Source organism: Nerophis lumbriciformis, linkage group LG32 (genome assembly GCF_033978685.3).
Source record: "Nerophis lumbriciformis linkage group LG32, RoL_Nlum_v2.1, whole genome shotgun sequence".
NCBI lineage: Eukaryota > Metazoa > Chordata > Actinopteri > Syngnathiformes > Syngnathidae > Nerophis > Nerophis lumbriciformis.
Window position 1 is genome coordinate 17,754,796 of NC_084579.2, and position 23,626 is coordinate 17,778,421.

A 23,626-nucleotide genomic window follows, 5' to 3' on the forward strand; every position below is an offset into this window, starting at 1 on the left:
ATGTCGTATGCCATTTTTGTGTTGTTTTACTTATATGACAAAAACACAAAATATGCCATATTTTCCCCCAAAACATGTTTCAAAGTGAAGTAATTGGAGACCTCAATAATTTATACCAACATTTATTTTAAATAAGTATTATATTTTGAGCAATGACAGTTAAAAACTGCCTGCATGGCAGCTTTGTGTTATTAGTTATTGCTTACATTACACCTGTTTGCTTTTTATGTTTGTTTGTTTTGTAATAGTATTTTTAAAATGTACCGCAAGCCTTAAAAAAATCGCTGCGGGGCGCACTTTTGACACCATTAGTGTATAGCTCGAATTTTCCTCCACTTGTAGTTACTTAAATTGACCAAAGAGGACGCTCGTCATACCACAGTGTTGACGTCACCGGACGACGTCAGACGCAGAGAGCGCAGCAGAGGCAGCCTCCTCACTGGTTGTCTTCATTCTCAGGCCGGGTAACAGCCCAGTAACAAGTCCCCGATCGGTGGAACCTACGAAGATTGGGCTTCACAATCCCCATCCATCCTTCCCGTCGACAACGTTTCACGGACATTAACCCCCGCTGTTATCCGAAGGCACAAACACACGTTGAAACGGTAAGTTATGGACGTCGTCGGCGGTGTCCGTCTTCCCTCTTCTTGCTCGGTTTTTATTGTTGCTTTGTTCTTTTGGCAGCAGCCATTTTTAATCGCCTTGTTGGTTGTGGCTGTTTTCGCCCCCTTTTTCCGAAAGCCTCGCCGGGATGTTATTAAGTCACTTTAACGGTGTCCAAACATATACTTTGTATGTAAATGTTGTCTTTTTTTCCGTGACAAACACACACAAGGGGTGTTGTGAATGCCCCCGGCCCGTCTAGCTTGTACGTTCTCAAGGCATTCGTTTCCACTGCTATTTTCCTCAACAAACTGTGTAAACGGGCAGTTTGCTGGCTTATTTGGACTCTTTTATACGTTTTGTGTTGTTATTTATCCACGTGTGTTGACTAATTCAAATTGTGTTAACGGCACAACAACAACACTGCTTGGATGTTTACATAGCTATTTTCCATTAGCTGCCCAAGCTAGCATAGCTTCGGCTTACGGTGCACACTCACATCGCTTAATTTTCTACCGTAAACTAAACTAGTGCACATTTGCAGTCTTTTCTATTTTTGCATTGCAATAATCGTGTGATTTTATTTGTTATTCTTTAAAACACCCATCACGGTGGAGTTTACATGCGCTAGCATTAGCCAAAACGTCACTAGGAGACCTTCAATCAGTTATTTTGTTGATTTGATATAACTGCATAATTTTTCACTTGCTACTTTATTTGATAATTTATAATGAAGGTCAGGTTAAAAATAAAGGTATATAAGTGTGTGTATGTGTGACAGCAGCGAGGTGGCTGTCATCACATTAGCTTCCATGTGTGATGTCATAATGCCGTTACATGTTGTTAAAATGATGTTGCAAAGAATGGTTTATTTGTGTTAAATGTTGTCTAGATTTTCAGGTTACATGTTTGTGGGTTTGTCATGAACTGTTTTGACAACATTAAGCTAACATGTACTTATATTGTAGTTTTTTTTAATATTTTTACTAGAGATGTCCAATAATGGCTTTTTTGCAGATATTCCGATATTGTCCAACTCTTAATTACCGATTCCAATATCAACCGATATATACAGTCGTGGAATTAACACATTATTATGCCTAATTTTGTTGTGATGCCCCGTTGGATGCATTAAACTATGTAACAAGGTTTTCCAAAATAAATCAACTCAATTATGGAAAAAAAAATGCCATATTTATTATTGAAGTCACAAAGTGCATTTTTTTTTAACATGCCTCAAAACAGCAGCTTGGAATTTGGGACACGCTCTCCCTGAGAAAGCATGAGGAGGTTGAGGTGGGCAAGGTTGAGGTAGGGGGTAGCAGGGGGTGTGTATTGTAGTGTCCCGGAAGAGTTAGTGCTGCAAGGGGTTCTGGGTATTTGTTCTGTTGTGTTACGGTGCGGATGTTCTCCCGAAATGTGTTTGTCATTCTTGTTTGGTGTGGGTTCACAGTGTGGCGCATATTTGTAACAGTGTTAAAGTTGTTTATACGGTCACCCTCAGCGTGACCTGTATGGCTGTTGACCAAGTATGCTTGCATTCACTTGTGTGTGTGTGTGAAAAGCTGTAGATATTATGTGATTGGGCCGGCACGCAAAGGCAGTGCCTTTAAGGCACGCCCCCAATATTGTTGTCTGGGTGGAAATCGGGAGAATGCTTGCCCCGGGAGATTTTCGGGAGGGGCACTGAAATTTGTGAGTCTCCCGGGAAAATCGGGGGGGTTGGCAAGTATGACAGGGAGACGCAACTGCTCTGTACTTCTCCCTACGTCCGTGTACCACTCCGTACAGCGGCGTTTTAAAAAGTCATACATTTTACTTTTTGTAACCGATCCCAATAATTTCCGATATTACATTTTAAAGCATTTATCGGCCGATATTATCGGACAGCTCTAATTTTTACATTTATACACTTATCTTGCTTTTTCTAAATGCTACGATTGATCCATTTCAAGTAAAAGACTAATATTAATTTTACACCTGTCGATAGATAGGGCTGCGCAATTTTGAGAAAAAAGTAAATATGCGATGTTTCACTCAAATTGGGATTCAATTTGCGATTTTTATATTTTACACATAAAATAAGTGAAGGAATACATATTACTTTTGGACTGTCAATCAACATTTTCTGGTTTCAAGGTGCCACACATTAGAACATTATGTAATGGTTTACTGTGTTCCAGGTTCGATCCTCGCTTCCGTCATCCTAGTCACTGCTGTTGTGTCCTTGGGCAAGACACTTTACCCACCTGCGCCCAGTGCCACCCACACTGGTTTAAATGTAACTTAGATATTGAGTTTCACTATGTAAAAGCGCTATGAGCCACTAGAGAAAAGCGCTATATAAATGTATTTCACTTCACTTATACATTTGGCTTTCTTCAGACAGACTCTGTGCTTTTGTCTACATCATGCCCTAAAACTGAAGAAATAACCAATAAAACTATACAGTATTTGTAATGTTATGTAATCATAATACATAATAATGCAACTAACTATTTAAAAGGATATACATTTATTTCTCATCACTGTATAATGGTTTACCATTGCACTGTAATTGGAAGGTAAATAACTGTTATCCTAAATAAATAAACAAATAAAGTAAAATGAACTCATATATGTACCGTATTTTCCGCACTATAAGGCGCACCTAAAAACCACAAATTTTCTCAAAAGCTGACAGTGCGCCTTATAACCCGGTGCGCTTTATATATGGATAAATATTAAGATTCATTTTCATAAAGTTTAGGTCTCGCAACTACGGTAAACAGCCGCCATCTTTTTTCCCCGTAGAAGAAGCGCGCGGTGCATGCTGGGATATGTGACGTTTCATTTCCATTTGTGTGTTTATGTAAAGACCCCAAAATGGCTCCTATTAAGTGTGTTGTCTGTCTAATTATAAATAATGCAGACGAGGCGTGTTAACTGAGTTCTCAACGTTTACTCACAGCGTGCTAACTGCCAGCATACAACGCTTCTCAGGGCTACCGCGCATGCTCGTAACTATCGTTGCATGCTGGGTAGTGTAGTTGTTATATTTGCTAGCTCATAACAGCACATTGAGAGACACGCTTACGCGCTTAATTCAATACTCGCCGTCATTCCGGGTGGATTGACAAAAGACCTCCAGCCGCTAGATATTGGTGTCAACAGGGCATTCGAAGCTAGACTGCTAACTGCGTGGGAACAATGGATGACGAAGAAGCGCGCGGTGCATGCTGGGATATGTGACGTTTCATTTCCATATGTGTGTTTATGTAAAGACCCCAAAATGGCTCCTATTAAGTGTGTTGTCTGTCTAATTATAAATAATGCAGACGAGGCGTGTTAACTGAGTTCTCAACGTTTACTCACAGCGTGCTAACTGCCAGCATACAACGCTTCTCAGGGCTACCGCGCATGCTCGTAACTATCGTTGCATGCTGGGTAGTGTAGTTGTTATATTTGCTAGCTCATAACAGCACATTGAGAGACACGCTTACGCGCTTAATTCAATACTCGCCGTCATTCCGGGTGGATTGACAAAAGACCTCCAGCCGCTAGATATTGGTGTCAACAGGGCATTCGAAGCTAGACTGCTAACTGCGTGGGAACAATGGATGACGAAGAAGCGCGCGGTGCATGCTGGGATATGTGCATTTGTGTGTTTATGTAAAGACCCCAAAATGGCTCCTATTAAGTGTGTTGTCTGTCTAATTATAAATAATGCAGACGAGGCGTGTTAACTGAGTTCTCAACGTTTACTCACAGCGTGCTCATAACCACATTCTAACTGCCAGCATTCAACGCTTCTCAGGGCTACCGCGCATGCTCGTAACTATCGTTGCATGCTGGGTAGTGTAGTTGTTATATTTGCTAGCTCATAACAGCACATTGAGAGACACGCTTACGCGCTTAATTCAATACTCGCCGTCATTCCGGGTGGATTGACAAAAGACCTCCAGCCGCTAGATATTGGTGTCAACAGGGCATTCGAAGCTAGACTGCTAACTGCGTGGGAACAATGGATGACAGAAGGCGAACACACCTTCACTAAGACGAGGAGGCAGCGCCAGACGACGCCAACATCTGCCAGTGGATCGTAAATTTGCCCAACTTTTCACTTCGGACACCGAAGACGAAGGATTTACGAATGAAGAATAACTTCAGAAAGTGAGCGCTATGTTTATTTTGTGTGTTGTGACATTAACGTTCGAGCAACATTATGTTGCTATTGCTCTGCACTATTTTGAATTTTACTATGTTTGTGATTGCACATTTGCGTACATTTTGGGAGTGAACAGAGTTGTTAGAACGCTGGTTTTTAATATATTATTAAAGTTTGACTGACCTATCTGACTGTTTTTTTGACATTCCCTTTAGCGCAGCGTAGGCGCGGCTTATAGTCCGGGGCGGCTTATTGGTGGACAAAGTTATGAAATATGCCATTCATTGAAGGTGCGGCTAATAATCCGGTGCGCCTTATAGTGCGGAAAATACGGTAAGCAAAAATTCAACTTAAATTTTGAACATCTTAAAGGGGAACTGCACTTTTTTGGATTTTTGCCTATCGGTCACAATCCTTTTGAGAGACAAGAAGGCAAAAGGTTTTTTTTGTAGTCTCGCGTGTAAAAATTGTCTCGTTCTAGGTGGCTAGCAATGCAGCTAATGGGAGCAATCAATTTTCCCTCCAAGTCACTTCACTTCGGGGACGTTTTTCCGGTTTATTTTGGGTAAGCACTACATTTATGTCGAAATAGCTTTGCTCCAAGTTCCACATTTACAGCGTGAAGGTCACGCTGACCTCACTCTCAGTTTCCGTCTGCTCCAACTTTTCATCCTACCTTCGTGCTCGCTTCTAGAAGTAGCAGTTTCTCCTCCGTATATTAAGCTTCAAAGTGATATGGTTGTGAATCTTCATTAGTCCAAAAATAGTAATTTTCATTGTGTTTTACCAAGTCTGCCATGTTTAGAAAACCCTCACGTTTGTTTCCGGAAGTAGGAACACACATTTGTTGCCGGAAGTCCGAAGTGCGCTGGTAATACGGTAAATATCATACATATGACCTATTGTTATGAGCGTGTCTGTTACTACATTTTATATGGACTTGCAGTGTGTATATGAAACATTGATGGTGGGTTTTGTAGGATTCAACTCCCATTTCCTTTTTTTATTCTTTATAATCCTAAAATAGACATGTTCTTGTCTTTCATAATGATTGTGAATGATGCGCAAAATTCCCCCCAAAAATTGCAGTTCCTCTTTTAAAATGCATTTTTTTCCAGTTGGAAAAACTCGGTCGGACATTCTTTTTGTTTATTGCCATCATGTGATCAGAGCATTCTCGCTCGTTTGTCCGTGTTGATGGGCTCATATTGCCCATCCAATTTGAAGCTGAAATATTACCACAACAGAACATTTGGCATTGGAATCATATATTTTTCTTTCTCATTTTCAAATTTGTGTTACTTTGCAGCACTAGGCTCTCCGTGCTTCTTGTCTGTGTGAAGCTGGCGCCCGCTCTCTGCCAACCGAGACAAAGATTGACTGAAAAGAGGGCTTACTGTGTTCAGTTAATTCTAATGGTAAATAAACACGCTTAGTTGCTAAAAGCAATGTACAGAGTGAGATGTATTTCTCCCTCTTTTAAAGTGAGAAACAAACTAACGCGATGCTCATCAATTCTGATTGCCGAATATGTGCCGGCGGAGGAAAAAAAACCTCAGCCTCTTGCAGTTATTTGTCGCGCTAATTAAAACCTAATTGTGGATTTGATGTTGATTAATCGTGCAGCACTACTGCCAAAAATGTTGAGAATACACTGGTTTCATAGTATTTTTATGTTGAATTCTGAATAGTATGACACTGCTTTGGGTATTTTGCTGACAGAAAAATGGGTCAAAATAAAGGAAGGTGGTTCCTAGCATAGAAATTAACGTTTACTTCCTGACTACTAGCCTGTTGGATGTCATGGTTATCATACATCAGCATTATAGAGTCTGGTTCAGTCATACCATGAGGTGTCTCTGTAATTAAGGTCCATGCGGTTGGCAATGCTGATGTGGCGTCTAAACGCCAAAGGACAATTGTGCAGGTGCAACATATTACAGCAACTAGCGGAGGCTAATAATTTTCTGTTTTCATTGTTTGATTTTGTCCTAAAACTTATTAAACTAGTGATCTTTTTTTGTAAAATTGTTACATTTACAAGACTGAGAAAGTTGGTGCAGCGATCATTAACTGCCCTCAGTAGTTGGGAAATACTCAAGATCTAAACGGTATGAACATTTAATGTACGGATGTAACTATATTAAAATGTCATATCACGGTTATTGCAACCAAAATTATCACCGTTATTAGTATTGTGGTATTGTTGTGAGCTCAAATAGTACTTATACACATTATAAAATCTTTTGAACAAGTTATTTTGGTTTTAAAATAACTCCAATTAATAGACACACTGTTATAATGATCACTATTTTGCAAATGTGTGTTTGTTATGCTCCACTGCTAGAGTTTTAGTCTTGTATTTTTTTCTGTTTTAATGGCTATGCTTTTAATGTTTTAAAAATGGTTTGTACCGTAGCATTTATTCAAATTAAAAAGTGCGTAAAAAGTCAAATCGAATATTTATTATTTTTAGCTAGCGTTGTGGCGCCCTACTGTGTCCAGTGGCCTTTGAACGCACCGTAAAAACACCTCAATCTCATATTATTCTGAGTTTAGAACAATCACTCCGTTCTAAAAAGCACAGCCTGTCGGTTCAATATGCACAATTGAATAGCTTGTTGCTTGGACCAGTGTTTTTCAACCTTTTTTGAGCCAAGGCACATTTTTTGCGTTGAAAAAATCCGGAGGCACACCACCAGCAGAAATCATTAAAAAAACAAAACTCAGTTGACAGTAAAAAGTCGTTGTCGCAATTGTTGGATATGACTTTAAACCATAACCAACCATACATCAATAAAAGTTAAAGTTAAAGTACCAATGATTGTCACACACACACGAGGTGTGGCGAAATTATTCTCTGCATTTGACCCATCACCCTTTATCACCCCCTGGGGGTAATATAGCTCTTGTCTCAAAGTAGGTGTACTGTCACCACCTCTCACATCACGCCATGACTTGTTTTGACTTTTTTGCTATGTGTAGTGTTTTAGTTCTTGTCTTGCGCTCCTATTTTGGTGGCTTTTTCTCTTTTTTTGGTATTTTCCTGTAGCAGTTTCATGTCTTCCTTTGAGCGATATTTCCCGCATCTACTTTGTTTTTATCCTTCTTTGTGGGGACATTGTTGATTGTCATGTTATGTTCGGATGTACATTGTGGATCTTTGCTCCACAGTAAGTCTTTGCTGTCGTCCAGCATTCTGTTTTTGTTTACTTTGTAGCCAGTTCAGTTTTAGTTTCGTTCTGCATAGCCTTCCCTAAGTTTCAATGCCTTTTCTTAGGGGCACTTACCTTTTGTTTATTTTTTGTTTAAGCATTAAATACCTTTTTACCTGCACGCTGCCTCCCGCTGTTTCCGACATCTACAAAGCAATTAGCTACCGGCCGCCACCTACTGATTTGGAAGAGTATTACACGGTTACTCTGCCGAGCTCTAGACAGCACAGACACTCAACAACAACACATAATTTGCAGACTAATATTTTTTACCCCATCCATCCATCCATTTTCTACCGCTTATTCCCTTTGGGGTCGCGGGGGGCGCTGGAGCCTATCTCAGCTACAATCGGGCGGAAGGCGGGGTACACCCTGGACAAGTGGCCACCTCATCGCAGGGCCAACACAGATAGACAGACAACATTCACACTCACATCCACACACTAGGGCCAATTTTAGTGTTGCCAATCAACCTGGTTGAAAAACACTGGCTCAGACAGTAATATTTATATAAGTTTAGATTAGGGTATGTAGTTTTTTAAATGGGGAAATATGTTAATGTCTCCTGTTTTCATGTTAGCGTTCAAGCGAGCGGGCTGGCACCAGTCAGTCCGTGAGTTTATCAAAGTGTTGCTCTCATTTAAAATGTTTTGGATCATTTTAATTTAAAATGGTAATATTGCATTAGGGATGAGCGATATGGCCTAAACTCTATATCGCGATATATATTGCAGCCTCCTGCAATAATTAAGATATATATCACAATATATTACTTTGGTTTGTACATTGGTACCTCAACTTGGGGAAATAAGATCTGCCTTGAACACAGAGTATTTTATTTTGTAAGTGATACAGATCATTTATTTTGTCTTCGTGCATGATGTCTTGTTCCGCACAATCACATGAATCTGCCATGCCGCGGCGACCGTCTAAAATAGAAGCTCTGCTTATATTTAATCCAAGCTTGCAGAATGGTGCATGTGTAAATTGTCACATTGACAGGAATGGAAGCATATCGATGGAGAAGTTTAGTAGCCATTACTCCTCTCATAAATATGATTAAATTATCTACAAACCGCTTGATAAAAACATCTGAACTGAAGCTCCATATTTCAGTGAGCGTCATCACAATTGTCTTTGGCTTTTTTGTCACGCTGTTTCTGAGAAAAGCACGATCCTCCAGACAGATTCTAAGATAGGAGTGTCCCAATACTTTATCCTGTCGTTATAAGCGCTAACACAGACAAACTATTCATAGCGGCTCCACGATCACTAGCGTGTGTGCCAATGTTTACATTGAGTGGTAAGATGCTTTCTTTGCTTGTGAAAGTTTATTGTAGTTTGTTGTGACTTTGACAGCCAATTTAGAACCGTAAATGGCGAATACAACATGAAAAGAGGCTTGGTTCCACTCCCTTTTCTTCACGGGGATTATGAGGCATTTTGCATCGAAACGGAAATATAACAAGATTCTATCAGTCGTCATCCTAATGACAGCAGACCTTGTACAGTAAGTGATGTTTTATTATGTTTGTTGGCTCTCATTAAGTCTGCAGTGAGTTATAATCAGTGATGTTGGGGAAAAAAGCGAACGTTGTGATGCATTTATAAAATAATCAAAATACGAAAATATTAAATGTTATAAATGTGCCCGTTACTACATTACATATATACTTACATCGGGTAATAAAACACTAATGGATGTGTTTGGATGTTTTTTTAAGGGCTTTTATAGGCAGAATAGAGTGACTCCCATAGGCTCTATTGTAAGCGGACTTACGATTGCATTTATTTAATGTTTAGTATGCATTAAAAATACATCTATTCTCAGGTCTTTCATAATGATTGTGAACGATGGGCAACATTCCCCCAAAAAGGGCAGTTTCTCTTTAAGACAGGTATTTTGTTTAGAGCTGCAGCTATTCGTGGGGCGGTATAGCTCAGTTGGTAGAGCGGCCGTGCCAGCAACTTGAGGGTTGCAGGTTCGATCCCCGCTTCCGCCATCCTAGTCACTGCCGTTGTGTCCTTGGGCAAGACACTTTACCCACCTGCTCCCAGTGCCACCCACACTGGTTTAAATGTAACTTAGATATTGTGTTTCACAATGTAAAGCGCTTTGAGTCACTTGAGAAAAAGCGCTATATACCGGTAAATGTAATTTACTTCACTTCACTATTGAATAGTTTAGTATACGAGTATCCTATCGAATATCCCGATTAATTAATCGAGTAATCGAATAAATCATATTTTTCCTTTAAAAAGAAAAAAACCCAATATATAAATGTTTTTTTTTTTTTGTCCTGTCCAGCTTCTCAGGCAAATCATATTGTTGATGTAGATGCCCATATCGGCTGTACAAATGTACTTTACAAAAGAGAAGTGTGGGATACTTCTCTTGTTGCCTTATTTGTATTTTGACTTTGTTAAACGGATTTATATTATTATTTGGTGCAGCCTAAGGCCATGTCTACATGAACAGAGAGTTTCAAAAACACATATTTGGGGTTAAAACAATCTCTATCCACACAAGTGTAGTTTCAAAACTGTCTGTCTATATACAAACACAAACACATACACCTACTGTTATGCACATCTTGTCCAATCAGAAGCCGGAAAAAAACAGCAATATCTGACTTTGTGGCATTACACCTCTTTTATGTTTATTTTGATCGACTTTAGATGTACAATGACATGTACGTTATCTTAAAACCAGCCTGCACGTACACAGAATCCTGAGAACATTATTAAAGAGGGAATGCACGCCTGTGCTGCTGAAACCCAACATTCATAGAATTATAACGTGTTCAGCAACATGGTGATGTATTTTTTTTTTTACGTGCGAGCACGGTCGTGCCCGCTCCATCTACAAAAATGGACGCAAGACACGTAAGTTAACTTCGTGATTTGTCATTAAATTTATGAAATTATTAAGTATCTGTGTTCGTGTGACCATGGTCTTAACGAGGCAAAATGCTGTAAAAAAAACTTGACGCCTCGACACAGTGAAAATTCCTCGAATACATTTTGTAATCAAATTACTCTAGTTACTCGAGTAATCGTTTCAGCTCTAATTTTGTTGTTTCTGCTGTAGTTTTTTTCTGACAGTTAAAGCGGAACAGCGCTTTGTTTTTGAATTTTGCCTGTCATTCACAATCCTTACGCAAGACAAGAACAGATGTTTTTCTTTTTTTGTGCATTCTAAATTGTAAATAAATGCGATCAAAAGTCTGCTTACAGTGGAGCCTATGGGAGATGCTCTATTCTGCCAACAAAGCCCTCTATTAAGGTTTTAGATACATGCTCTAAGTATATATGTAATGTAATAATGGGCAGATTAATTTAAAAAACGCATCACAACTTTTCTTTTTTCAACAACATCACTGATTATTACTAACTGTAGATTTGATGAGAACTGATAAACATAATAAAACATCACTTACTGTACAAGGTCTGCTGTCTTTAGGATGTTGACTGATATAATCTTGTTATATTCCTGTTTTAGATAAAGAAGGACTTATAATCCTCGCAAAGAAATAGGGGGTGGAACCAAGCGTCCTTTCGTCTTGTACTCGCCATTTCCGGGGTTGAAATGGCTGTCAAAGTTGTTTATAAATTATTTTTATTTTATTTTGAAATGGAAGCCAAGTTCACATACTGTTTGTTTAAAATGGAACGTGCAATAAAATATATTTTTATTCACACTAAATAATTGTGATTGATAATCTTGATTTCAATATTGATAAAAAATGTTGATTATTATTTTGACCCTAAATCATGCAGCCCCAGTCTGAATACTCGCTAACTATAGCAACAAAGTGCTGCATTTGGCAACCCAACTTTGACAGACCAGGTGTGTTAGGATGATAATGTACTGTACGGCGATGGGAGGACAAGTTACATTCACACAAATCAATTAGTGGCAGTCCAAATTTTCATGTGGAGGGCTGCCACAAGTAATTAATGTATGTGAAACACTGCTTTGCAATGAATTCAGCTCAAGTGGTGATTTTTCATGTCCATGCATTGTTTCATTATGATGTATGGTTTTGAACCATGGAAATAGGTGGAGTTGCTAAAAACAGTTCCTGATATTTTTCTTTCGTTTTCCACTATAGAACAAGAAAGGCACTGGGAAGAGGCGCAAAGAAAAATTTCCATACTCGATGACATTACATCGCAATGTCCGATCGTTTGGGGCAAATAACCAAGTCCAGGGATGGGAAAAGCAAGTACTCCTCACTTAGCCTGTTTGACAAGTACAAGGGAAAATCAATAGAAACTCAGAAAAACTCAGGTATGATTTATTATTATGTATTCTATTATTGGTAACTTCTTCCAAGTATAATTTTACTATGTGTTCACTCACACTTTGTCTGGTGCCGAACCAAATCACTTTTGGTTTACATATTTAGTCCTGGTTGACCTCACTTTCAAATATAGGGCTCGAAAGGGCGCATCATTTCAGAATGCATTGTGGTGCTGCGGTAGCCAATTTTGTTGCATAAAAGCTTTTGTTTATACGACTGTACTGTACACACGGTAATGTAAGAGGAAGCAACGAACTGACTTAAAAATGTTTGTGCGAAATAAAAAATCAAGGGACCGTAACGCGAAACTTTACATTATTCCATATGAGCATGTCCAATGGAAAAGAGATTTGAATAAGCTGCCGCGATTGTCGAAGCAAAACTTGTCTATAAATCCTCAACGAAGTCCGTCTATACACCAGTGAAGAATGTCAGAATACAGGGTCTGTTTAGGCTCATTCCCCTGCGTCTGATTGCGCGTAATCTACGACTTTCGCCTCTTTTGTGTCCTAGGTGAGTGAGGGATCCGGGCTTGTTAAATAAACAAAAAACAAAGCCTATTATTACTTTTTTAATATATGTTGATCATGGCGCTACTTCTCCGGAAATAATACTTATTAATTTAGACTTAGACTTCCTTTTTATTGTTATTCAAATTTGAACTTGACAGTACAGATAAGAACAAAATTTCGTTGCATTAGCTCATGGTAGTGCAGGATAAAAAAGCAATAAGGTGCAGATGTAAATAAATAGATTACTGTACAGATAAATATATTGCACTTTTGCATATGCATCCAGGTTTATGGATGTATGTTATATTGTCTTTATATTCCGGCAAGTTGATCCATTTTTGGGGGGAATTGAGGAGATTATTATGATGCGTTCAAGAGTTTTACGGCCTGAGGGAAGAAGCTGTTACAGAACCTGAAGGTTCTGCTGCGGAACCTCTTTCTAGAGTCCATCAGTGAGAATTTTTGTGCTTACCCAACACTAAAAGTAAACAGACAGGCCTTTTTCCAAAATACTGTATGTTGTTTGAAGCCCGCAGCTAGCTTGACTAACAATGACAGCCTTCTAAATGCTCTGTGTGAAACTTAATTAAACATGCTTTGATTGAAACTTACCGGTCTGAAAACGCTATGAACACACCAGGTGATTTGCATTAAAAGTGATGTTTGATAGTCTCCCGACTGCTATCCAGGACATTTACCGTCTCTTTATTAGCACACTAACCCACTTCCTTTGCTTGGTTTTCATGCTGAAAATGAGAAAAATCTCACAGAATCGTTTTTTTCCCCCTGAAGCGATCATGACGATTCTAGCAGTGAGTAATGCTGCACATTTGTGCCATGTTTTTAATCTTGTTAAAGAAAAGAACAAAAGTTAAGGACAGAGACTTGCGTTCAGCTGCGTAAATAAGCTATTCAGAGGCCCGCAGGACCCACAATGCATTGTGTTTACAATGTCACACTCTCAAGCCCTATACGCATCAACTCTGTAAGCGTTCTCGGCCTGCCTTGTTTGGTTTGGGAAGCTCGCATTCACGCTTGATCAAATCAACCGCACTATCAAAGTTATGGCACCAGATTATCTTAATATCCAAACCAGTAGAATGTGAACACACGCTCGGATCCAATGTCCCCTTGTCTTACCGAATACCATTCCTACCGTCAGCAGTTCCGCGACATGGCTTGCAGAGTCTTGGCAAAGTGGCCGCAGCCCGGCGCATGCCCCCGCCCGCTCACTTACCGAGCTTGAAATCTGAAAACAAAGGAAACGATCCCAACGTGATTATTGTCCCAAAAGACGGCACAGGATGGGCAAACAAGCCGGAGCAACCCGATCAAAAGAGGTAGGATGGGCGTCTTTATCTGCTGACTGACAACTGAACTCTGACAAGGCTCATCCTTTTTTCTTTTTTTCTTTGGTAGTTCTATTGCATCGATACCTCAGCTGCCGGAGTCGCAGCTGCAGCCGGCTTCACAGAAATCTGTCTCCAATCTTCAGAAGCCTCCACCAGTAGCCACCCAGGAGGTGTGTACATTGTTCACCTTTGATCATATGCAGCTGTAATTTAGCTTATTTTTCATAGTCTCCACCTTGCTGTAGAGCTCCATACTCTTGCTGCCCTCAGTCTCTTATAGCATAAATGTTAATTATAAACGTTGTTTGTTTGCGTCTCATTCCGACTGATTCGTTCAATGCTGCTTGGTTTTATCGTTTCCATCGTACAACCAAGCTAGCCTTGTGTTGTAAAAAAAAAAGCATGATTGGACCTTGTGTCTGAGATGGGGGGTTAATTTTTTTTCTGTTTTCCTGTTTCCGTAGAACACAAACACAGGTGGACCAAAGCAATGGGCACAGCTCAATGGAAAGGCAGTAGAGCCAGATGGTGAGTCAGCTCGGGTTTAAACTATAAGAGCAGGGGTGCCCAAACTTTTTGCTTCCAAGGGCCAAAGTGAAAATGCTCCAGCGGCTTAAACACAGCAATTTTAAGTGTTAAACACAAATAGCCAAAAATGTCATATAATTAGTACTAAGCCTATAACGATATTAAAATTTCATATGACGGTTATTGTGACCAAAATTATCACGATTATTACTACAGTATTGTTAAATGTGCTCAAAAAGTACCATTTTAAATTTTTTGTGTTTTTAATGCTTCACATATAGTGTTTTAGTCTTCTTATTTTTCTGTTTTAATGGCTAAGCTTTTATTTTTGTAAATATTGGTTATTACCTTCGCACTTTAAGATTTATTTAAATGGAAAGTACATAACAAATCGAATTTGTTAATACTCCTGGTGGCCGACTCCTACTCTGTATAGCGGCACTGGAACACACAGTAAAAACACCTCTGTCTCGTAATCTTCTGTGAAAAGAATGCTCACTCTGAGAGACACTAACAGAACATCTTGAAGGTTCAAGTGCACAATTGTAGCATTTTAGTTGCTCAGACAGCAATGCATTTGGATTGGAGTACCGTATTTTCCGCACTATAAGGCGCACCTAAAAACCACAAATGTTCTCAAAAGCTGACAGTGCGCCTTATAACCCGGTGCGCTTTATTACGATTCATTTTCATAAAGTTTCGATCTTGCAACTTCGGTAAACAGCCGCCATCTTTTTTCCCGGTAGAACAGGAAGCGCTTCTTCTTCTACGCAAGCAACCGCCAAGGAAAGCACCCGCCCCCATAGAACAGGAAGCGCTTCTTCTTCTACCCGCCCCCGGAAGAAGAAGAAAAAACGCGCGGATATCACCGTACGTTTCATTTCCTGTTTACATCTGTAAAGACCACAAAATGGCTCCTACTAAGCGATCCGGTTCATAAAAAGACGCAATCTCTCCATCCGCACACGGATTACTACCGTATTTCACAGCAACTGATATTCCTGTGAACCGCACTGTGGAACGGGAGCACGTACGGTGAATATTCGCACCACAGGGAATGAGAAGTCATCCTTCACTGTGGTTCTAGCTTGCCATGCTAACTTCCACCCATGGTGATATTCAAAAGGAAGACCTTGCCAAAAGAGACCTTTCCAGCCGGCGTCATCATAAAAGCTAACTCGAAGGGATGGATGGATGAAGAAAAGATGAGCGAGTGGTTAAGGGAAGTTTACGCGAAGAGGCCGGGTGGCTTTTTTCACACAGCTCCGAAGGCGAACACACCTTCACTAAGACGGGCAGACAGCGCCGGACGACATACACCAACATTTGCCAGTGGATCGTAAATGCCTGGGCAGATATTTCGGTCACAACTGTGGTCCGAGCTTTCCGGAAGGCAGGATTCACAGAACAACAGCGACACTGACTCCCGATGACTTCGACGAGACGGAACCGGCCATTTTGGATACCACGCTTGCGCAACTTTTCAATTCGGACACCGAAGACGAAGAATTCGAAGGATTTACGAATGAAGAATAACTTCAGAAGGTGAGCGCTATGTTTATTTTGTGTGTTGTGACATTAACGTTCGAGCAACATTATGTTACCGTATTTTCCGCACTATAAGGCGCACCGGATTATTAGCCGCACCTTCTATGAATTACATATTTCATAATTTTGTCCACCAATAAGCCGCCCCGGACTAAAAGCCGCGCCTACGCTGCGCTAAAGTGAATGTCAAAAAAACGCTGCGCTAAAGTGAATGTCAAAAAAACAGTCAGATAGTTCAGTCAAACTTTAATAATATATTGAAAACCAGCGTTCTAACAACTCTGTCCCAAAATGTACGCAAATGTGCAATCACAAACATAGTAAAATTCAAAATGGTGTAGAACAATAGCAACATAATGTTGCTCGAACGTTAATGTCACAACACACAAAATAAACATAGCGCTCACCTTCTGAAGTTATTCTTCATTCGTAAATCCTTCGAATTCTTCGTCTTCGGTGTCCGAATTGAAAAGTTGGGCGAATACGGGATCCAAAATGGCCGGTTCCGTCTCGTCGAAGTCACCGGAGTCAGTGTCGCTGTTGTTGTGCAGCAGTTCTGTGAATCCTGCCTTCCGGAAAGGTCGGACCACAGTTGTGACCGAAACTATCTGCCCAGGCATTTACGATCCACTGGCAGATGTTGGCGTATGTCGACCGGCGCTATCTGCCCGTCTTAGTGAAGGTGTGTTCGCCTTCGGAGCTGTGTGAAAAAAGACACCCGGCCTCTTCGCGTAAACTTCCCTTAACCACTCGCTCATCTTTTCTTCATCCATCCATCCCTTCGAGTTAGCTTTTATGATGACGCCGGCTGGAAAGGTCTCTTTTGGATGGGTGGAAGTTAGCATGGCAAGCTAGAACCACAGTGAAGGATGACTTCTCATTCCCTGTGGAGCGAATATTCACCGTACGTGCTCCCGTTCCACAGTGCAGTTCAGTTGCTGTGAAATACGGTAGTAATCCGTGTGCGGATGGAGAGATTGCGTCTTTTTATGAACCGGATCGTTTTGTAGGAGCCATTTTGTGGTCTTTACAGATGTAAACAGGAAATGAAACGTACGGTGATATCCGCGCGTTTTTTCTTCTTCTTCCGGGGGCGGGTGAAGCGCTTCCTGTTCTATGGGGGCGGGTGAAGCGCTTCCTGTTCTATGGGGGCGAGTGCTTTCATTGGCGGTTGCTTGCGTAGAAGAAGAAGCGCTTCCTGTTCTACCGGGAAAAAAGATGGCGGCTGTTTACCGAAGTTGCGAGACCGAAACTTTATGAAAATGAATCGTAATAAAGCGCACCGGGTTATTAGGCGCACTGTCAGCTTTTGAGAAAAATTGTGGTTTTTAGGTGCGCCTTATAGTGCGGAAAATACGGTACTATTGCTCTACACCATTTTGAATTTTACTATGTTTGTGATTGCACATTTGCGTACATTTTGGGACAGAGTTGTTAGAACGCTGGTTTTCAATATATTATTAAAGTTTGACTGAACTATCTGACTGTTTTTTTGACATTCACTTTAGCGCAGCGTTTTTTTGACATTCACTTTAGCGCAGCGTAGGCGCGGCTTATAGTCCGGGGCGGCTTATTGGTGGACAAAATTATGAAATATGTAATTCATAGAAGGTGCGGCTAATAATCCGGTGCGCCTTATAGTGCGGAAAATACGGTATGTAATTTCTTAATGGGGTAAGATATAGTTAAAGTCTCTTGTTTTTGCGTTAGCATTTAAGCAAGTGAGCTGGTGCCCCTCAGTCCGTGAGTTTATCAAAATTCAGTTTTCAATTACATTTCTTTCATAATTTTAATATAAAATGGTGATACTAACAGTCGGGAGTTTTACCTCGGTTATCATTAGGCCCTTTTCCACCAAAAATTTACAAACTTTTGGTTCCTGTAATTATATGTTCCTGTCGAAGTGTGTGGTTTTTGTCCTCTTCCATCGCATTTCACAGTTCCAGGTAGTTTATACCTATGGAAAAGTGGTTTAGTATATTTCTACACTGACACCAAGAAAATAAACAGACAATATTAGGTCACAGTTATTTTATTAAAGTCTAAGTAAATTAAATACAAAGAAATAATATAAAAACACCCCCAACTGTGTTCAATCAATCAGGATTCGACAGCACATCCCCACCCCCCAAAAGGTTCCAGGAACCTTTCAAAAGTACCGCCTATCTGGCAAAAACTCGAAAAACATTCCTGAAGAACTAATTATCTGGGTAGTTTTTGGTGGAAACACAGCGGGAACTCTCATTTCATCTCATTTGTAAATGGGAAAGTTCCTGTATAAGTTTCAGCGGTGGAAAAGGGCCTATCATTACCTTTTTATTGTTACATCCCTGCTCATGATGAAGTAAGTTAAATGATGCAGATTCGTTTGTTACTTGATACTTTCTAATATAGTTCTGTCTTTGTATGTGTAAGTAATATGCAACTATAATTGTTTGATACTTGTTTATATTGACAAGTGTGGTGTTTTCGAATGCAATATTGGTCAATTAAGAACTAGTTTGTGTGCTTAGATGTTTTGTAGCTGCTAGTTACTCTTAGCCAATCATGTTTACCTTTTGTAAATGACTTGGCTAAAATACAAGAAAATACTGTGCCAGCTTATTGGAGGACATTTAGATGTTAACTGGCTGTCCATTTTTGTACAAGTAAATGTGCTGCAGGACTGCTTGTATTAAAACTAATATTGGAAAGATTAGATTAGATGCAAGCCAATATAATCCGATACTTGTTTTCTATGCTTATATTGGACCGATAAAGGATATCAATATCGGACCGTGACACCCCTAGTGAGCTTAAAAGGTCAGTATGACTATTTGGAAAGCAGCCCACCCAAATGTTTGATTGGTCAAATTTGGCCCCAGGATCCACTTTGGGCACCCTTGTACAAGAGTATGACAAGAATATCCCGGTACTGTTAGTAGTCTAATGCTTTCTTTCCTGCACACCTACCCTTAGGTTTAAGGGTCTTAAACCGACTTCAGCCCTTCTCTCACGAGGAATTTCCCACGCTGAAAGCCGCTGGAGAACAGGACAGGGTTGGCAAGGAAAAAAGCGGCTACGATCTGTCGTATGGGCCCGGACCAAGCCTCCGCCCTCAAAGTATGACTTAACCTGGTTTTAGTTTCGACACATTTTTGAGGGTGGATGAAGCCATAATATTCCAATTAATCTCCTACCAAGATGTGACAAGCTGGAGGGAGGGTGGCGGCAGGAACCTCCAGCCCTCATCCTTGACCCTCGGCCTGCCAGCGGACCCCGAGGGCAAACTCACTGCCCTGGGGGAAGCTGGCACCCCACCGGCCGCATCTCACCCGACCTCTGCTACCAGCGTCGCTTCATCTAGCGTCGTGGCCACTCAGTCTTCAGGCCTCGACCCGAAGGAGCCCTCCTTGCGTCCCGCCCAGCCTATCCGGAGAGCAGCTGTCCCCTCAGTCCTGCAGCATCAGCTCCGCCATACCTCCAATGCGGTTTACCATGACATGTTGCCAGCTTTTGTCAGTACCATTATCATTTGACGGTATCGTTCTTGTTAAAGGCATTAATGTATTTTACTGTCAACATATATCATTCTGATGTTGCCAGATGTGCTCCAAAGAGACGCGTGAGGCCCCAGGTACAGAACACGTTCCGCCTGCTGTAGCAACACCAGCCCGATTTGATCCCAAACCAACTTTTAGACTGAGCTACGCTAAACTTGAGCTTGTCAAGTAAGTACGCAGTTATGTTTTAGCATCTCGTCATTGTAGCTCTTTTAAAACTATTCGCCCTTTCACCCTTAATTGTAGTGGGGACGCAAGAAGGGAGAACCGCTTTGCCCGCGCGGCGCCCCGACTCTCTTCCCAGCCCATTCGTCGGCCCGGTGACCGACCACAACGACCCGCTATCATTAACCCTGAGGACCTGAAAGATCTGGATGATCTTGACAATGACTGCGAGGATGGATGGGCTGGTCAGTAGCACTTAAATTTTTCTTGACCACCTCGAGTCCACCTTTTAACAGAATCTAGTCTTTCACGCATAGAGACACACAGGCACCAATGTTTAATCATAAGATTAAACATACTATCTATTAAATAGCCAACAATTTAAGAATTAATATAGTATACAATTCTACACATTGAGTCTATTACTGCTAAAACTGCCAAGAGTTAATCAATAGTCAATATGCCAGTGTGCAGCTTTTTAAACATAATCACAAAATGCTTTTCATTTTGAGGTAGTTATATTTTGTTTTGTTTGTTTTCATTTCTAACTTTTTTTTTTTTAAGAAACAAGGTTAATTTTTTTTTTTTAGCACTTTGCATTTCCTTCCTTTTAAATGGACAACATTTTAATACTCATTTTCATTTTTGTAACAGCTGAATGAGCAGCACAGCTACAATATAAATAAATATTTGTGAATAAATTAGTCATGTTTGTTCGTAAGCACATGCCTAAAATAACTTAAGCTGCATTTAGAAGTCGATGGAAAAATTCAATTACCGGTATGTGTAAGCTTTATTATCTGATTTGTCGACTAATCAATAAGATAATTGTTGACAAATTGACGATCAAAATAAACGTACAAACCCCGTTTCCATATGAGTTGGGAAATTGTGTTAGATGTAAATATGAACGGAATACTATGATTTGCAAATCCTTTTCAACCCATATTCAATTGAATGCACTACAAAGACAAGATATTTGATGTTCAAACACATAAACTTTTTTTTTTGCAAATAATAATTAACTTAGAATTTCATGTCTGCAACACGTGCCAAAGTAGTTGGGAAAGGGCATGTTCACCACTGTATTACATGGCCTTTCCTTTTAACAACACTCAGTAAATGTTTGGGAACTGAGGAGACAAATTTTTTAAGCTTCTCAGGTGGAATTCTTTCCCATTCTTGCTTGATGTACAGCTTAAGTTGTTCAACAGTCCGGGGGTCTCCGTTGTGCTATTTTGGGCTTCATAATGCGCCACACATTTTCAATGGGAGACAGGTCTGGACTACAGGCAGGCCAGTCTAGTACCTGCACTCTTTTACTATGAAGCCACGTTGATGTAGCACATGGCTTGGCATTGTCTTGCTGAAATAAGCAGGGGCGTCCATGGTAACGTTGCTTGGATGGCAACATATGTTGCTCCAAAACCTGTATGTACCTTTCAGCATTAATGGCGCCTTCACAGATGTGTAAGTTACCCATGTCTTGGGCACAAATACACCCCCATACCATTAGAGATGCTGGCTTTTCAACTTTGCGCCTATAACAATCCGGATGGTTATTTTCCTCTTTGGTCCGGAGGACACGACGTCCACAGTTTCCAAAAACAATTTGAAATGTGGACTCGTCAGACCACAGAACACTTTTCCACTTTGTATCAGTCCATCTTAGATGAGCTCAGGCCCAGCGAAGCCAATGGCGTTTCTGGGTGTTGTTGATAAACGGTTTTCGCCTTGCATAGGAGAGTTTTAACTTACACTTACAGATGTAGCGACCAACTGTAGTTACTGACAGTGGGTTTCTGAAGTGTTCCTGAACCCATGTGGTGATATCTTTTACACACTGATGCCGCTTGTTGATGCAGTACAGCCTGAGGGATTTGAAGGTCACGGGCTTAGCTGCTTACGTGCAGTGATTTCTCCAGATTCTCTGAACCCTTTGATGATATTACGGACCGTAGATGGTGAAATCCCTAAATTCCTTGCATTACCTGGTTGAAAAAGTTTTTTCTTAAACTGTTCAACAATTTGCTCACGCATTTGTTGACAAAGTGGTGACCCTCGCCCCATCCTTGTTTGTGAATGACTGAGCATTTCATGGAATCTACTTTTATACCCAATCATGGCACCCACCTGTTCCCAATTTGCCTGTTCACCAGTGGGATGTTCCAAATAAGTGTTTGATGAACATTCCAACATTGCCACCTTTCCCAACTTCATTGTCACGTGTTGCTGGCATCAAATTCTAAAGTTAATGATTATTTGCAACAAAAAAAAAAAGTTTATCAGTTTGAACATCAAATATTTTGTCTTTGTAGCATATTCAACTGAATATGGGTTGAAAATGATTCGCAAATCATTGTATTCCGTTTATATTTACATCTAACACAATTTCCCAACTCATATGGAAACGGGGTTTGTAGTTGCAGCCCTAAACTTGTAACTGTCAGTAGACTTAAAAAAAAAAAAAGTACATAAAAACTACACCATGGCTGACGGGATGGATGCAATTGAAGGGGGCTTGACCTGGAGGAGTGCGTCGGCATGTAAGTAAGACCACCCACAAAATGGCGCATTCTAAAGAGACGGTCAGAAAGCGGTTTGAAAATGCTCTGTAAAACATAATCTATGCAAAATTTGGACCAAAGCACATCCATTACTTATGTAGCCCAAAACAAAGTGTTTTAAATGTAGAACAAAAATCACAAAAGAACCCCTTTGAATTAAATTGGACGATATCGGGTAGAATATGCTACAGTCATCTACGACCATGTGTCATGTTTACTCAGTTTGATTTCACTTTTCTGAAACTATACCGCTCCACTTATTGACAAGTTGTGGTGATGTTTTTTTTTGCAGGACTCCACGAAGAAGTTGACTACAGCGAGAAGCTCAAGTTCAGTGATGACGAGGAAGAGCATTCAGCCAGTGATAAAAACAAGATGTGGTATGAAGTCATATTTCACATTTTGTCCACTCTCCTGCATCCATCTTTAGCAACTATCAAATCTCGCAAGAAATAATCCCAACAGAGTGAGGCTTAGTTGTATTGTTTGACAACATTATCCACTTTAGATAAGGGAAGCATGCACAAGAGTATTGACACAAGAATAATATAGCATAATGTGTAAAATATTATTCTCATAAGGTTCTGTCTTTAAATTTCCAGGGCTGAGTGGGACAGGGAGAATCGGCGTGACTGCCAGTCTTACCTCAGTTCGGGTGAGGTACCGTACACACACGATGGCCCTGAAGAGAGCTATTCTAATCACCACCAGGAGCCTCCGAGGAAGACCAACAGCAGATATCTCTCTGCAGACACTCAAGTAACTACACGCCATGCACCTTTTATGTTCTTCACTTTTGTAGGCCTTTATTGCCTGCAATAAGTCATGCATCTCTTGAGAACTATTCATATTATGAAAGGAATATGAATAGATTATCCAAATGACACTCATTAATTAGGGTTTTGGCAAGTCATTAAAAAGCATTAAATGTCATTTAATTAATTTTGGGGGAAAATAAAGCCTAAATAGCATTAAAATTGATTAAATTCGATGTCCAGAGGCATTAAAAAGTTAATACAATTGTAGGCCTGGACTCATAAATTGAACGATAATTGAAAATTAACTCAATAACTTGGCTGTCATCGATTAATCGCTATGTCTTCATTTCTGGCTTTCAAATTGGATAGAAGAGGTCTCTGC

At 40.3% G+C, this 23,626-nt stretch overlaps 1 protein-coding gene across 2 annotated transcripts in view; it reads left to right on the plus strand.

The window, feature by feature from the left end:
* The first annotated feature begins 394 nt into the window (after positions 1-394).
* Positions 395-23,626, plus strand: part of prrc2b (proline-rich coiled-coil 2B) — a 42,006-nt gene continuing 18,774 nt past the window's right edge. For both annotated transcript variants that reach the window (XM_061926958.1, XM_061926959.1), the window contains exons 1-11: positions 395-605; positions 12,081-12,259; positions 13,947-14,124; positions 14,204-14,306; positions 14,601-14,664; positions 19,171-19,314; positions 19,396-19,709; positions 19,798-19,922; positions 20,001-20,164; positions 22,779-22,866; positions 23,089-23,245. In XM_061926958.1, the coding sequence (XP_061782942.1) occupies positions 12,145-12,259; positions 13,947-14,124; positions 14,204-14,306; positions 14,601-14,664; positions 19,171-19,314; positions 19,396-19,709; positions 19,798-19,922; positions 20,001-20,164; positions 22,779-22,866; positions 23,089-23,245 (1,452 nt within the window). In that variant the 5' untranslated portion in view covers positions 395-605; positions 12,081-12,144. The remainder of the gene's footprint in view (positions 606-12,080; positions 12,260-13,946; positions 14,125-14,203; positions 14,307-14,600; positions 14,665-19,170; positions 19,315-19,395; positions 19,710-19,797; positions 19,923-20,000; positions 20,165-22,778; positions 22,867-23,088; positions 23,246-23,626) is intronic.